At 35.1% G+C, this 15,239-nt stretch overlaps 1 protein-coding gene and 1 long non-coding RNA gene across 3 annotated transcripts in view; one reads left to right on the top strand and one right to left on the bottom strand.

Moving 5' to 3' along the window:
• Positions 1-8,204: 8,204 nt before the first annotated feature.
• The window catches only part of ltc4s (leukotriene C4 synthase), a 49,033-nt gene continuing 41,998 nt past the window's right edge, over positions 8,205-15,239 (bottom strand). Inside the window, exons 4-5 of the mRNA XM_067456753.1 lie at positions 9,289-9,370; positions 8,205-8,612 (exon numbers count right to left, since the gene is read on the bottom strand). Coding sequence (XP_067312854.1) covers positions 8,462-8,612; positions 9,289-9,370 — 233 coding nt within the window. The 3' untranslated portion in view covers positions 8,205-8,461. The remainder of the gene's footprint in view (positions 8,613-9,288; positions 9,371-15,239) is intronic.
• The window catches only part of LOC137092494 (uncharacterized), a 64,453-nt gene continuing 57,722 nt past the window's right edge, over positions 8,509-15,239 (top strand). For both annotated transcript variants that reach the window (XR_010908301.1, XR_010908300.1), the window contains exon 1: positions 8,509-8,632. This is a non-coding gene — a long non-coding RNA (uncharacterized lncRNA). The remainder of the gene's footprint in view (positions 8,633-15,239) is intronic.

Below are 15,239 nucleotides of genomic sequence, written 5' to 3'. Positions count from 1 at the left end.
TTCAACCACTTTTCTTTCGTTCAACCACTTTTCTATCGTTCAACCACTTTTCCATCATTCAACCACTTTTCCATCATTCAACCACTTTTCTATCATCCAACCACTTTTCCATCATTCAACCACTTTTCCATCTTTCAACCACTTTTCCGTCGTTCAACCACTTTTCCGTCGTTCAATCACTTTTCTATCGTTGAACCTCTTTTCTGTCATTCAACCACTTTTCTTTCGTTCAACCACTTTTCTTTCGTTCAACCACTTTTCTTTCGTTCAACCACTTTTCTATCATCCAACCACTTTTCCATCATTCAACCACTTTTCCGTCGTTCAATCACTTTTCTATCGTTGAACCTCTTTTCTGTCATTCAACCTCTTTTCTGTCATTCAACCACTTTTCTATCGTTCAACCACTTTTCCATCATCCAACCACTTTTCTATCGTTCAACCTCTTTTCTATCATTCAACCACTTTTCCATCATTCAGCCACTTTTCTATCATTCAACCACTTTTCCATCATTCAACCACTTTTCCATCATTCAACCACTTTTCTATCGTTCAACCACTTTTCTGTCATTCAACCACTTTTCTTTCGTTCAACCACTTTTCTTTTGTTCAACCACTTTACCGTCACTCAACCACTTTTCCATCATTCAACCACTTTTCCATCATTCAACCACTTTTCTATCGTTCAACCACTTTTCCGTCGTTCAACCACTTTTCCGTCGTTCAATCACTTTTCTATCGTTGAACCTCTTTTCTGTCATTCAACCACTTTTCTTTCGTTCAACCACTTTTCTTTCGTTCAACCACTTTTCTATCGTTCAACCACTTTTCCATCATTCAACCACTTTTCCATCATTCAACCACTTTTCTATCATCCAACCACTTTTCCATCATTCAACCACTTTTCCATCTTTCAACCACTTTTCCGTCGTTCAACCACTTTTCCGTCGTTCAATCACTTTTCTATCGTTGAACCTCTTTTCTGTCATTCAACCACTTTTCTTTCGTTCAACCACTTTTCTTTCGTTCAACCACTTTTCTTTCGTTCAACCACTTTTCTATCATCCAACCACTTTTCTATCATCCAACCACTTTTCCATCATTCAACCACTTTTCCGTCGTTCAACCACTTTTCCGTCGTTCAATCACTTTTCTATCGTTGAACCTCTTTTCTGTCATTCAACCTCTTTTCTGTCATTCAACCACTTTTCTTTCGTTCAACCACTTTTCTATCGTTCAACCACTTTTCCGTCGTTCAACCTCTTTTCTGTCATTCAACCACTTTTCTTTCGTTCAACCACTTTTCTTTCGTTCAACCACTTTTCTTTCGTTCAACCACTTTTCTATCATCCAACCACTTTTCCATCTTTCAACCACTTTTCCGTCGTTCAACCACTTTTCCGTCGTTCAATCACTTTTCTATCGTTGAACCTCTTTTCTGTCATTCAACCTCTTTTCTGTCATTCAACCACTTTTCTTTCGTTCAACCACTTTTCTATCGTTCAACCACTTTTCCGTCGTTCAACCACTTTTCCGTCGTTCAATCACTTTTCTATCGTTGAACCTCTTTTCTGTCATTCAACCACTTTTCTTTCGTTCAACCACTTTTCTTTCGTTCAACCACTTTTCTATCATCCAACCACTTTTCCATCATTCAACCACTTTTCTATCATCCAACCACTTTTCCATCATTCAACCACTTTTCCATCTTTCAACCTCTTTTCTGTCATTCAACCTCTTTTCTGTCATTCAACCACTTTTCTTTCGTTCAACCACTTTTCTATCGTTCAACCACTTTTCCGTCGTTCAACCTCTTTTCTGTCATTCAACCACTTTTCTTTCGTTCAACCACTTTTCTTTCGTTCAACCACTTTTCTTTCGTTCAACCACTTTTCTATCATCCAACCACTTTTCCATCTTTCAACCACTTTTCCGTCGTTCAACCACTTTTCCGTCGTTCAATCACTTTTCTATCGTTGAACCTCTTTTCTGTCATTCAACCTCTTTTCTGTCATTCAACCACTTTTCTTTCGTTCAACCACTTTTCTATCGTTCAACCACTTTTCCGTCGTTCAACCACTTTTCCGTCGTTCAATCACTTTTCTATCGTTGAACCTCTTTTCTGTCATTCAACCACTTTTCTTTCGTTCAACCACTTTTCTTTCGTTCAACCACTTTTCTATCATCCAACCACTTTTCCATCATCCAACCACTTTTCTATCATCCAACCACTTTTCCATCATTCAACCACTTTTCCATCTTTCAACCACTTTTCTATCGTTCAACCACTTTTCCGTCGTTCAACCACTTTTCCGTCGTTCAATCACTTTTCTATCGTTGAACCTCTTTTCTGTCATTCAACCTCTTTTCTGTCATTCAACCACTTTTCTTTCGTTCAACCACTTTTCTATCGTTCAACCACTTTTCCGTCGTTCAACCACTTTTCCGTCGTTCAACCACTTTTCTATCGTTGAACCTCTTTTCTGTCATTCAACCACTTTTCTTTCGTTCAACCACTTTTCTTTCGTTCAACCACTTTTCTATCATCCAACCACTTTTCCATCATTCAACCACTTTTCCATCTTTCAACCACTTTTCCATCATTCAACCACTTTTCCATCTTTCAACCACTTTTCTATCGTTCAACCACTTTTCCGTCGTTCAACCACTTTTCCGTCATTCAATCACTTTTCTATCGTTGAACCTCTTTTCTGTCATTCAACCACTTTTCTTTCGTTCAACCACTTTTCTTTCGTTCAACCACTTTTCTATCGTTCAAACACTTTTCCATCATTCAACCACTTTTCCATCATCCAACCACTTTTCCATCATTCAACCACTTTTCTATCATCCAACAGCTTTTCCATCATTCAACCACTTTTCCATCATTCAACCACTTTTCCATCATCCAACCACTTTTCTTTTGTTCAACCACTTTTCTATCATCCAACCACTTTTCCGTCATTCAACCACTTTTCCATCATTCAGCCACTTTTCCATCATTCAACCACTTTTCTATCATCCAACCACTTTTACATCATTCAGCCACTTTTCCATCATTCAACCACTTTTCCATCATTCAACCACTTTTCTTTTGTTCAACCACTTTTCTATCATCCAACCACTTTTCCGTCATTCAACCACTTTTCCGTCATTCAACCACTTTTCCATCATTCAGCCACTTTTCCGTCATTCAACCACTTTTCCATCATCCAACCACTTTTCTTTTGTTCAACCACTTTTCTATCATCCAACCACTTTTCCGTCATTCAACCACTTTTCCGTCATTCAACCACTTTTCTATCATTCAACCACTTTTCCATCATTCAACCACTTTTCTTTTGTTCAACCACTTTTCTATCATCCAACCACTTTTCCGTCATTCAACCACTTTTCCATCATTCAACCACTTTTCTATCATTCAACCACTTTTCCATCATTCAGCCACTTTTCTATCATTCAACCACTTTTCCATCATTCAACCACTTTTCCATCATCCAACCACTTTTCCATCATCCAACCACTTTTCCATCATCCAACCACTTTTCCGTCATTCAACCACTTTTCCGTCATTCAACCACTTTTCCGTCATTCAACCACTTTTCCGTCATTCAACCACTTTTCCGTCGTTCAACCACTTTTCCGTCATCCAGCCACTTTTCCATCATTCAACCACTTTTCCATCATTCAACCACTTTTCCATCGTTCAACCACTTTTCCATCGTTCAACCACTTTTCCATCATTCAACCACTTTTCCATCATTCAACCACTTTTCCATCATTCAACCACTTTTCCATCGTTCAACCACTTTTCCATCGTTCAACCACTTTTCCATCATTCAACCACTTTTCCATCGTTCAACCACTTTTCCATCGTTCAACCACTTTTCCATCGTTCAACCACTTTTCCATCGTTCAACCACTTTTCCGTCATCCAGCCACTTTTCCATCGTTCAACCACTTTTCCATCATTCAACCACTTTTCCATCATTCAACCACTTTTCCATCATCCAACCACTTTTCTATCATCCAACCACTTTTCCATCATTCAACCACTTTTCCATCGTTCAACCACTTTTCCATCGTTCAACCACTTTTCCATCGTTCAACCACTTTTCCATCATTCAACCACTTTTCCATCATTCAACCACTTTTCCATCATCCAACCACTTTTCTATCATCCAACCACTTTTCCATCATTCAACCACTTTTCCATCGTTCAACCACTTTTCCATCGTTCAACCACTTTTCCATCGTTCAACCACTTTTCCATCGTTCAACCACTTTTCCATCGTCCAACCACTTTTCTGTCATTCAACCACTTTTCCATCATCCAACCACTTTTCCATCGTTCAACCACTTTTCCATCATCCAGCCACTTTTCCATCGTTCAACCACTTTTCCATCGTCCAACCACTTTTCTGTCATTCAACCACTTTTCCATCATCCAACCACTTTTCTATCATTCAACCACTTTTCCATCATTCAACCACTTTTCCATCATCCAACCACTTTTCCGTCATTCAACCACTTTTCCATCATTCAACCACTTTTCTATCATTCAACCACTTTTCCATCATCCAACCACTTTTCCATCATTCAACCACTTTTCCATCATCCAACCACTTTTCCATCATCCAACCACTTTTCCATCTTTCAACCACTTTTCCATCATCCAACCACTTTTCCATCATCCAACCACTTTTCCATCATCCAACCACTTTTCCATCATTCAACCACTTTTCCATCATTCAACCACTTTTCCATCATCCAACCACTTTTCTTTTGTTCAAACACTTTTCTATCATCCAACCACTTTTCCGTCATTCAACCACTTTTCCGTCATTCAACCACTTTTCCATCATTCAACCACTTTACATCATTCAGCCACTTTTCCATCATCCAACCACTTTTCCGTCATTCAACCACTTTTCCATCATTCAACCACTTTTCTATCATCCAACCACTTTTCCATCATTCAACCACTTTTACATCATTCAGCCACTTTTCTATCATCCAACCACTTTTCCGTCATTCAACCACTTTTCCATCATTCAACCACTTTTCTATCATCCAACCACTTTTCCATCATTCAACCACTTTTACATCATTCAGCCACTTTTCCATCATTCAACCACTTTTCCATCATTCAACCACTTTTCTTTTGTTCAACCACTTTTCTATCATCCAACCACTTTTCCGTCATTCAACCACTTTTCCATCATCCAACCACTTTTCCATCATTCAACCACTTTTCTATCGTTCAACCACTTTTCCATCGTCCAACCACTTTTCCATCGTCCAACCACTTTTCCATCATCCAACCACTTTTCCATCATCCAACCACTTTTCTGTCATTCAACCACTTTTCTGTCATTCAACCACTTTTCCATCATCCAACCACTTTTCTGTCATTCAACCACTTTTCTGTCATTCAACCACTTTTCTGTCATTCAACCACTTTTCCATCATCCAACCACTTTTCTGTCATTCAACCACTTTTCTGTCATTCAACCACTTTTCCGTTATTCAACCACTTTTCTATCATCCAACCACTTTTCCATCGTCCAACCACTTTTCTATCATCCAACCACTTTTCCATCGTCCAACCACTTTTCCATCATCCAACCACTTTTCCATCATCCAACCACTTTTCTGTCATTCAACCACTTTTCCGTCATTCAACCACTTTTACATCATCCAACCACTTTTCTGTCATCCAACCACTTTTCCGTCATTCAACCACTTTTCCGTCGTTCAACCACTTTTCCATCGTTCAACCACTTTTCCATCGTTCAACCACTTTTCCATCATCCAACCACTTTTCCATCATCCAGCCACTTTTCCATCATCCAACCACTTTTCTGTCATCCAACCACTTTTCCGTCATTCAACCACTTTTCCATCGTTCAACCACTTTTCCATCATTCAACCACTTTTCCATCGTTCAACCACTTTTCCATCGTTCAACCACTTTTCCATCATCCAACCACTTTTCCATCATCCAGCCACTTTTCCATCATTCAACCACTTTTCCATCGTCCAACCACTTTTCTGTCATTCAACCACTTTTCCATCATCCAACCACTTTTCCATCATCCAACCACTTTTCTATCATTCAACCACTTTTCCATCATTCAACCACTTTTCAGTCATTCAACCACTTTTCTATCATCCAACCACTTTTCAGTCATTCAACCACTTTTCTATCATCCAACCACTTTTCCATCATTCAACCACTTTTCCATCATCCAACCACTTTTCCATCATTCAACCACTTTTCCATCATCCAACCACTTTTCCATCATTCAACCACTTTTCCATCATCCAACCACTTTTCCATCATTCAACCACTTTTCCATCGTTCAACCACTTTTCCATCATTCAACCACTTTTCCATCATCCAACCACTTTTCCATCATTCAACCACTTTTCCATCGTTCAACCACTTTTCCATCATTCAACCACTTTTCCATCATTCAACCACTTTTCCATCATTCAACCACTTTTCCATCATCCAGCCACTTTTCTGTCATTCAACCACTTTTACATCATCCAACCACTTTTCTGTCATTCAACCACTTTTCCGTCATTCAACCACTTTTCTGTCATTTAACCACTTTTCTGTCATTTAACCACTTTTCCATCATCCAGCCACTTTTCTGTCATTCAACCACTTTTACATCATCCAACCACTTTTCTGTCATTCAACCACTTTTCCGTCATTCAACCACTTTTCCGTCATTCAACCACTTTTCCGTCGTTCAACCACTTTTCCATCGTTCAACCACTTTTCCATCATTCAGCCACTTTTCCATCATTCAACCACTTTTCCATCATTCAACCACTTTTCCATCATTCAGCCACTTTTCTATCATTCAACCACTTTTCCATCATCCAACCACTTTTCCATCATTCAACCACTTTTCCATCATCCAACCACTTTTCCATCATCCAACCACTTTTCCATCATTCAACCACTTTTCTATCATTCAACCACTTTTCCATCATCCAACCACTTTTCCATCATTCAACCACTTTTCCATCATCCAACCACTTTTCCATCATCCAACCACTTTTCCATCATCCAACCACTTTTCCATCATCCAACCACTTTTCCATCATCCAACCACTTTTCCATCATCCAACCACTTTTCCATCATTCAGCCACTTTTCCATCATTCAGCCACTTTTCCATCATCCAACCACTTTTCCATCATTCAGCCACTTTTCCATCATTCAACCACTTTTCCATCATTCAGCCACTTTTCCATCATCCAGCCACTTTTCCATCATTCAACCACTTTTCCATCATTCAACCACTTTTCCATCATTCAGCCACTTTTCCATCATTCAACCACTTTTCCATCATTCAACCACTTTTCCATCATTCAGCCACTTTTCCATCATTCAACCACTTTTCCATCATTCAGCCACTTTTCCATCATTCAACCACTTTTCCATCATTCAACCACTTTTCCATCATTCAGCCACTTTTCCATCATTCAACCACTTTTCCATCATTCAACCACTTTTCCATCATTCAGCCACTTTTCCATCATTCAACCACTTTTCCATCATTCAGCCACTTTTCCATCATTCAACCACTTTTCCATCATCCAACCACTTTTCCATCATTCAACCACTTTTCCATCATCCAACCACTTTTCCATCATCCAACCACTTTTCCATCATCCAACCACTTTTCCATCATCCAACCACTTTTCCATCATCCAACCACTTTTCCATCATCCAACCACTTTTCCATCATCCAACCACTTTTCCATCATTCAGCCACTTTTCCATCATTCAGCCACTTTTCCATCATCCAACCACTTTTCCATCATTCAGCCACTTTTCCATCATTCAACCACTTTTCCATCATTCAGCCACTTTTCCATCATCCAGCCACTTTTCCATCATTCAACCACTTTTCCATCATTCAGCCACTTTTCCATCATTCAACCACTTTTCCATCATTCAACCACTTTTCCATCATTCAACCACTTTTCCATCATTCAACCACTTTTCCATCATTCAACCACTTTCATTCTATACCTTTAGAAATTAAATTAATAGGAGAAAATGATGTAATGTATTCATTTTTTATTAGATGGCATGTTAGTGAAAAACTTGAGTAAATAGACAAAAATATAGAGTAAATATGTAATAAGAAAACACAACATACCACTGATTATCACTTGAAAGCAAAATATTTTTATTGTGCATCATTTCTGTACAAGATGTAATTTTAGTAAAATCATACAAAATGATCATACAATCATAAAAAATGGGGAAAAAGAGAAAGAAATAGATACAAAAAAGAGACAGAATTCCCACTGTTGGACATTCTTAGTAGCAAAAACAGAATTGACCGTCCTATGTGCTCTGTGAATGTGCTGATGGTGAGGCTGTGTGTGTGTGTGCTCTGTGAATGCGCTGATTGTGAGGTTGTGTGTGTTCATGTGTTTTCGTTCAGGCCCAGGATGTGTGTGAAGGAGTGCAGCAGGTCCAGTCCCAGATACACCTGTGTGCCGACACACACCACGCCCAGTCCGGACAGACCAATCAGAGCCCAAAGCATCTTAGCACTGAAGTACAGCGGCTCCAGCCTGAGGGAGGACAGACACAGGTGAGCGTGCGCACACAGACACACACCTCTAAATTTGCCTCACCGGCACATCATCCTCAGTAAACCCGTCTCTAGTGCAATAACTCTGATCTTTCAAGTATACATACTCTTGTGTAATTGACGTGCCATCCTCAATAAATGCGTGATACCCAGAAATTTCGACTATTCCGATCTAATATGATTTCTGATCTGTGCGGTGTCCAGAATAATAATCCTCCTCTGTGTGTTAATAGGCCAGAGGAGAACTGAGTCGGGTTTCTCTAAGGTTTATTTTTCTCCATCATGCCCTGATGGAGTTTCGGTTCCTTTGGTCGCCTTTGGCTTGGCTTGCTCAGTTGGAGACACTAACATTATGATCAGAGTTATTCAACTAAATATACAAATAACATTATTAATTAGGTCTTATTTAATTCTATAAACTATAATACTGATCTGCCAACATTGTCTCTCTCTGATAAATTAAAATAAGCTGATAACATCACTGTTTACTCCAGAACGACTGTACAGCCAAATCTAATTCTGCTGCAGTATTGTCCTGTTTAACACTGAAGCTGCTCTGACACAATCGACACTGGAGAAGAGCGATATAAATAAACATGATTGATTGATTGACATCACTAACACACACACACACACACACACACACAGTGCCTTACCTGCCCTGAGCCGACTCCGCATAGCCATGGAAGTACAGGTACCGGCCATACAGGTACAGGATCCCGAAAAACACCGCCAACGCTACAGACAGAGAGAGAGAGACAGAGAGTGTGTGTGTGAGAGAATGTCAGGAATAAACTGAAGCACACAACAAGTGTATTACAAAGGTTTACAAAGAATGGTGTGAAAAGGGAAGAGCATCCAGTCTGCAGCAGTCCTGTGGGAGAAAATGCCTTGTTGATGCTCGAGGTCAGAGGAGAATGGGCCGACTGATTCAAGCTGATAGAAGAGCAACTTTGACTGAAATAACCACTCGTTACAACCGAGGTATGCAGCAAAGCATTTGTGAAGCCACAACACACAACCTTGCGGCGGATGGGCTACACCAGCAGAAGACCCCACCCCACGTTCTCCGTGGAGACGATCCCATCAGGAAGCTTCATTTTAAGAGTGTGACAGTAAACGTGATGCTTAATGTAACCTAACATTGATCCCCAGCTTCATTTAGGCCGTTTGACTGGCGTGTGAAATGTGTGTTTGTTAAAGAGCACAAAGCAACAGGACTGCACTGTTTTGCATGAAAAAGTATTTTTGTTTATATGCAAATCTGAGGCGTGAGGGCGGTTAGACCGACTTGATGTAGTAATATCTGTACACAAGCTCCTCTTTGTAGAGCAGAATAAGACACCTCCCCATGAAACAGAACACACCAAACGTCTCCGCACTCTCAAGCTTAGTAATGACACACGATTGGCTCTGTTTCGGAGTGAGATAAACCGACACACGCCAGGCTAACTACAGCTTAGTTCCCCACAGTAAAAAGCAGACTATCTGATATCTGTAAGCACGATGAGCTTATCTTATTATTAATACCACAACATATTACAGATCCATTTCATCACTATTAATTATGGAAGCTTGTTTCCGCCACGGGATAAAACATTTAAAAGGTAATACAACTCTGACTTTATAATTCGAATTATGACTTTATATTTTCCGAGTTATAGAGTTGATAAGATATAAACTCGTAATTCCGAGTTAATGACAGTGTATACTATTACGCAAAAGTGAATTCATTCAATTATCACACAAATTGAATTTGAAAAAAAAACTTAAAATACGACAGTGTATACTATTACGCAAAAGTGAATTCATTCAATTATCACAAAAATTAAAAATGGACAAAAAACTCAAAATACGACAGTGTATACTATTACGCAAAAGTGAATTCATTCAATTATCACAAAAATTCAAAATGGACAAAAAACTCAAAATACGACAGTGTATACTATTACGCAAAAGTGAATTTATTCAATTATCACAAAAATTCAAAATGGGTAAAAAACTCAAAATACGACAGTGTATACTATTACGCAAAAGTGAATTCATTCAATTATCACAAAAATTCAAAATGGATAAAAAAACTCAAAATACGACAGTGTATACTATTACGCAAAAGTTAATTTATTCAATTATCACAAATTCAAAATGGACAAAACTCAAAATACGACAGTGTATACTATTACGCAAAAGTGAATTTATTCAATTATCACAAATTCAAAATGGACAAAACTCAAAATACGACAGTGTATACTATTACGCAAAAGTGAATTTATTCAATTATCACAAAAATTGAATTTGAAAAAAAACTAAAAATACGACAGTGTATACTATTACGCAAAAGTGAATTTATTCAATTATCACAAAAATTGAATTTGAAAAAAAAACTCAAAATACGACAGTGTATACTATTACGCAAAAGTGAATTCATTCAATTATTACAAAAATTCAAAATGGACAAAACTCAATATACGACAGTGTATACTATTACGCAAAAGTGAATTCATTCAATTATCACACAAATTCAAAATGGACAAAAAACTCAAAATACGACAGTGTATACTATTACGCAAAAGTGAATTCATTCAATTATCACAAAAATTGAATTTGAAAAAAAAACTCAAAATACGACAGTGTATACTATTACGCAAAAGTGAATTCATTCAATTATTACAAAAATTCAAAATGGACAAAACTCAATATACGACAGTGTATACTATTACGCAAAAGTGAATTCATTCAATTAGCACACAAATTCAAAATGGACAAAAAACTCAAAATACGACAGTGTATACTATTACGCAAAAGTGAATTTATTCAGTTATCACAAAAATTCAAAATGGACAAAAAAACTCAAAATACGACAGTGTATACTATTACGCAAAAGTGAATTCATTCAATTATCACAAAAATTCAAAATGGGTAAAAAACTCAAAATACGACAGTGTATACTATTACGCAAAAGTGAATTCATTCAATTATCACAAAAATTCAAAATGGATAAAAAAACTCAAAATACGACAGTGTATACTATTACGCAAAAGTGAATTCATTCAATTATCACAAAAATTCAAAATGCGTAAAAAACTCAAAATACAACAGTGTATACTATTACGCAAAAGTGAATTCATTCAATTATCACAAAAATTGAATTTGAAAAAAAAACTCAAAATACGACAGTGTATACTATTACGCAAAAGTGAATTTATTCAATTATCACAAAAATTGAATTTGAAAAAAAAACTCAAAATACGACAGTGTATACTATTACGCAAAAGTGAATTCATTCAATTATCACACAAATTCAAAATGGACAAAAAACTCAAAATACGACAGTGTATACTATTACGCAAAAGTGAATTTATTCAATTATCACAAAAATTGAATTTGAAAAAAAAACTCAAAATACGACAGTGTATACTATTACGCAAAAGTGAATTCATTCAATTATTACAAAAATTCAAAATGGACAAAACTCAAAATACGACAGTGTATACTATTACGCAAAAGTGAATTTATTCAATTATCAAAAAAATTCAAAATGGACAAAAAACTCAATATACGACAGTGTATACTATTACGCAAAAGTGAATTTATTCAATTATCACAAAAATTAAAAATGGACAAAAAACTCAATATACGACAGTGTATACTATTACGCAAAAGTGAATTCATTCAATTATCACACAAATTCAAAATGGACAAAAAACTCAAAATACGACAGTGTATACTATTACGCAAAAGTGAATTCATTCAATTATCACAAATTCAAAATGGACAAAACTCAAAATACGACAGTGTATACTATTACGCAAAAGTGAATTCATTCAATTATCACAAAAATTCAAAATGGATAAAAAAACTCAAAATACGACAGTGTATACTATTACGCAAAAGTGAATTCATTCAATTATCACAAAAATTCAAAATGCGTAAAAAACTCAAAATACGACAGTGTATACTATTACGCAAAAGTGAATTCATTCAATTATCACAAAAATTCAAAATGCGTAAAAAACTCAAAATACGACAGTGTATACTATTACGCAAAAGTGAATTCATTCAATTATCACAAAAATTCAAAATGGGTAAAAAACTCAAAATACGACAGTGTATACTATTACGCAAAAGTGAATTCATTCAATTATCACACAAATTCAAAATGGACAAAAAACTCAAAATACGACAGTGTATACTATTACGCAAAAGTGAATTTATTCAATTATCACAAAAATTCAAAATGGACAAAAAACTCAATATACGACAGTGTATACTATTACGCAAAAGTGAATTCATTCAATTATCACACAAATTCAAAATGGACAAAAAACTCAAAATACGACAGTGTATACTATTACGCAAAAGTGAATTTATTCAATTATCACAAAAATTGAATTTGAAAAAAAAACTCAAAATACGACAGTGTATACTATTACGCAAAAGTGAATTCATTCAATTATCACACAAATTCAAAATGGGTAAAAAACTCAAAATACGACAGTGTATACTATTACGCAAAAGTGAATTCATTCAATTATCACAAAAATTCAAAATGGATAAAAAAACTCAAAATACGACAGTGTATACTATTACGCAAAAGTTAATTTATTCAATTATCACAAATTCAAAATGGACAAAACTCAAAATACGACAGTGTATACTATTACGCAAAAGTGAATTTATTCAATTATCACAAAAATTGAATTTGAAAAAAAACTAAAAATACGACAGTGTATACTATTACGCAAAAGTGAATTCATTCAATTATCACAAAAATTCAAAATGGATAAAAAAACTCAAAATACGACAGTGTATACTATTACGCAAAAGTGAATTTATTCAATTATCACAAAAATTGAATTTGAAAAAAAACTAAAAATACGACAGTGTATACTATTACGCAAAAGTGAATTTATTCAATTATCACAAAAATTGAATTTGAAAAAAAAACTCAAAATACGACAGTGTATACTATTACGCAAAAGTGAATTCATTCAATTATTACAAAAATTCAAAATGGACAAAACTCAATATACGACAGTGTATACTATTACGCAAAAGTGAATTCATTCAATTATCACACAAATTAAAATGGACAAAAAACTCAAAATACGACAGTGTATACTATTACGCAAAAGTGAATTTATTCAATTATCACAAAAATTGAATTTGAAAAAAAAACTCAAAATACGACAGTATACTATTACGCAAAAGTGAATACATTCAATTATTACAAAAATTCAAAATGGACAAAACTCAATATACGACAGTGTATACTATTACGCAAAAGTGAATTCATTCAATTAGCACACAAATTCAAAATGGACAAACTCAAAATACGACAGTGTATACTATTACGCAAAAGTGAATTTATTCAGTTATCACAAAAATTCAAAATGGACAAAAAAACTCAAAATACGACAGTGTATACTATTACGCAAAAGTGAATTCATTCAATTATTACAAAAATTCAAAATGGACAAAACTCAATATACGACAGTGTATACTATTACGCAAAAGTGAATTCATTCAATTATCACACAAATTCAAAATGGATAAAAAAACTCAAAATACGACAGTGTATACTATTACGCAAAAGTGAATTCATTCAATTATCACAAAAATTCAAAATGCGTAAAAAACTCAAAATACAACAGTGTATACTATTACGCAAAAGTGAATTTATTCAATTATCACAAAAATTGAATTTGAAAAAAAAACTCAAAATACGACAGTGTATACTATTACGCAAAAGTGAATTTATTCAATTATCACAAAAATTGAATTTGAAAAAAAAACTCAAAATACGACAGTGTATACTATTACGCAAAAGTGAATTCATTCAATTATCACAAAAATTCAAAATGGATAAAAAAACTCAAAATACGACAGTGTATACTATTACGCAAAAGTGAATTCATTCAATTATCACAAAAATTCAAAATGGATAAAAAAACTCAAAATACGACAGTGTGTACTATTACGTAAAAGTGAATTTATTCAATTATCACAAATTCAAAATGGACAAAACTCAAAATACGACAGTGTATACTATTACGCAAAAGTGAATTTATTCAATTATCACAAAAATTGAATTTGAAAAAAAAAACTCAAAATACGACAGTGTATACTATTACGCAAAAGTGAATTCATTCAATTATCACAAAAATTCAAAATGGGTAAAAAACTCAATACGACAGTGTATACTATTACGCAAAAGTGAATTCATTCAATTATCACAAAAATTCAAAATGGGTAAAAAACTCCAAATACGACAGTGTATACTATTACGCAAAAGTGAATTCATTCAATTATCACAAAAATTCAAAATGGATAAAAAAACTCAAAATACGACAGTGTATACTATTACGTAAAAGTGAATTTATTCAATTATCACAAATTCAAAATGGACAAAACTCAAAATACGACAGTGTATACTATTACGCAAAAGTGAATTTATTCAATTATCACAAAAATTGAATTTGAAAAAAAACTAAAAATACGACAGTGTATACTATTACGCAAAAGTGAATTTATTCAATTATCACAAAAATTGAATTTGAAAAAAAAACTCAAAATACGACAGTGTATACTATTACGCAAAAGTGAA

The sequence above is a fragment of the Pseudorasbora parva genome, chromosome 11 (assembly GCF_024679245.1).
Source record: "Pseudorasbora parva isolate DD20220531a chromosome 11, ASM2467924v1, whole genome shotgun sequence".
Lineage (NCBI taxonomy): Eukaryota > Metazoa > Chordata > Actinopteri > Cypriniformes > Gobionidae > Pseudorasbora > Pseudorasbora parva.
The sequence above is the reverse complement of the archived record's forward strand: the minus strand, read 5'-3'. Positions and strand labels throughout refer to the sequence as shown.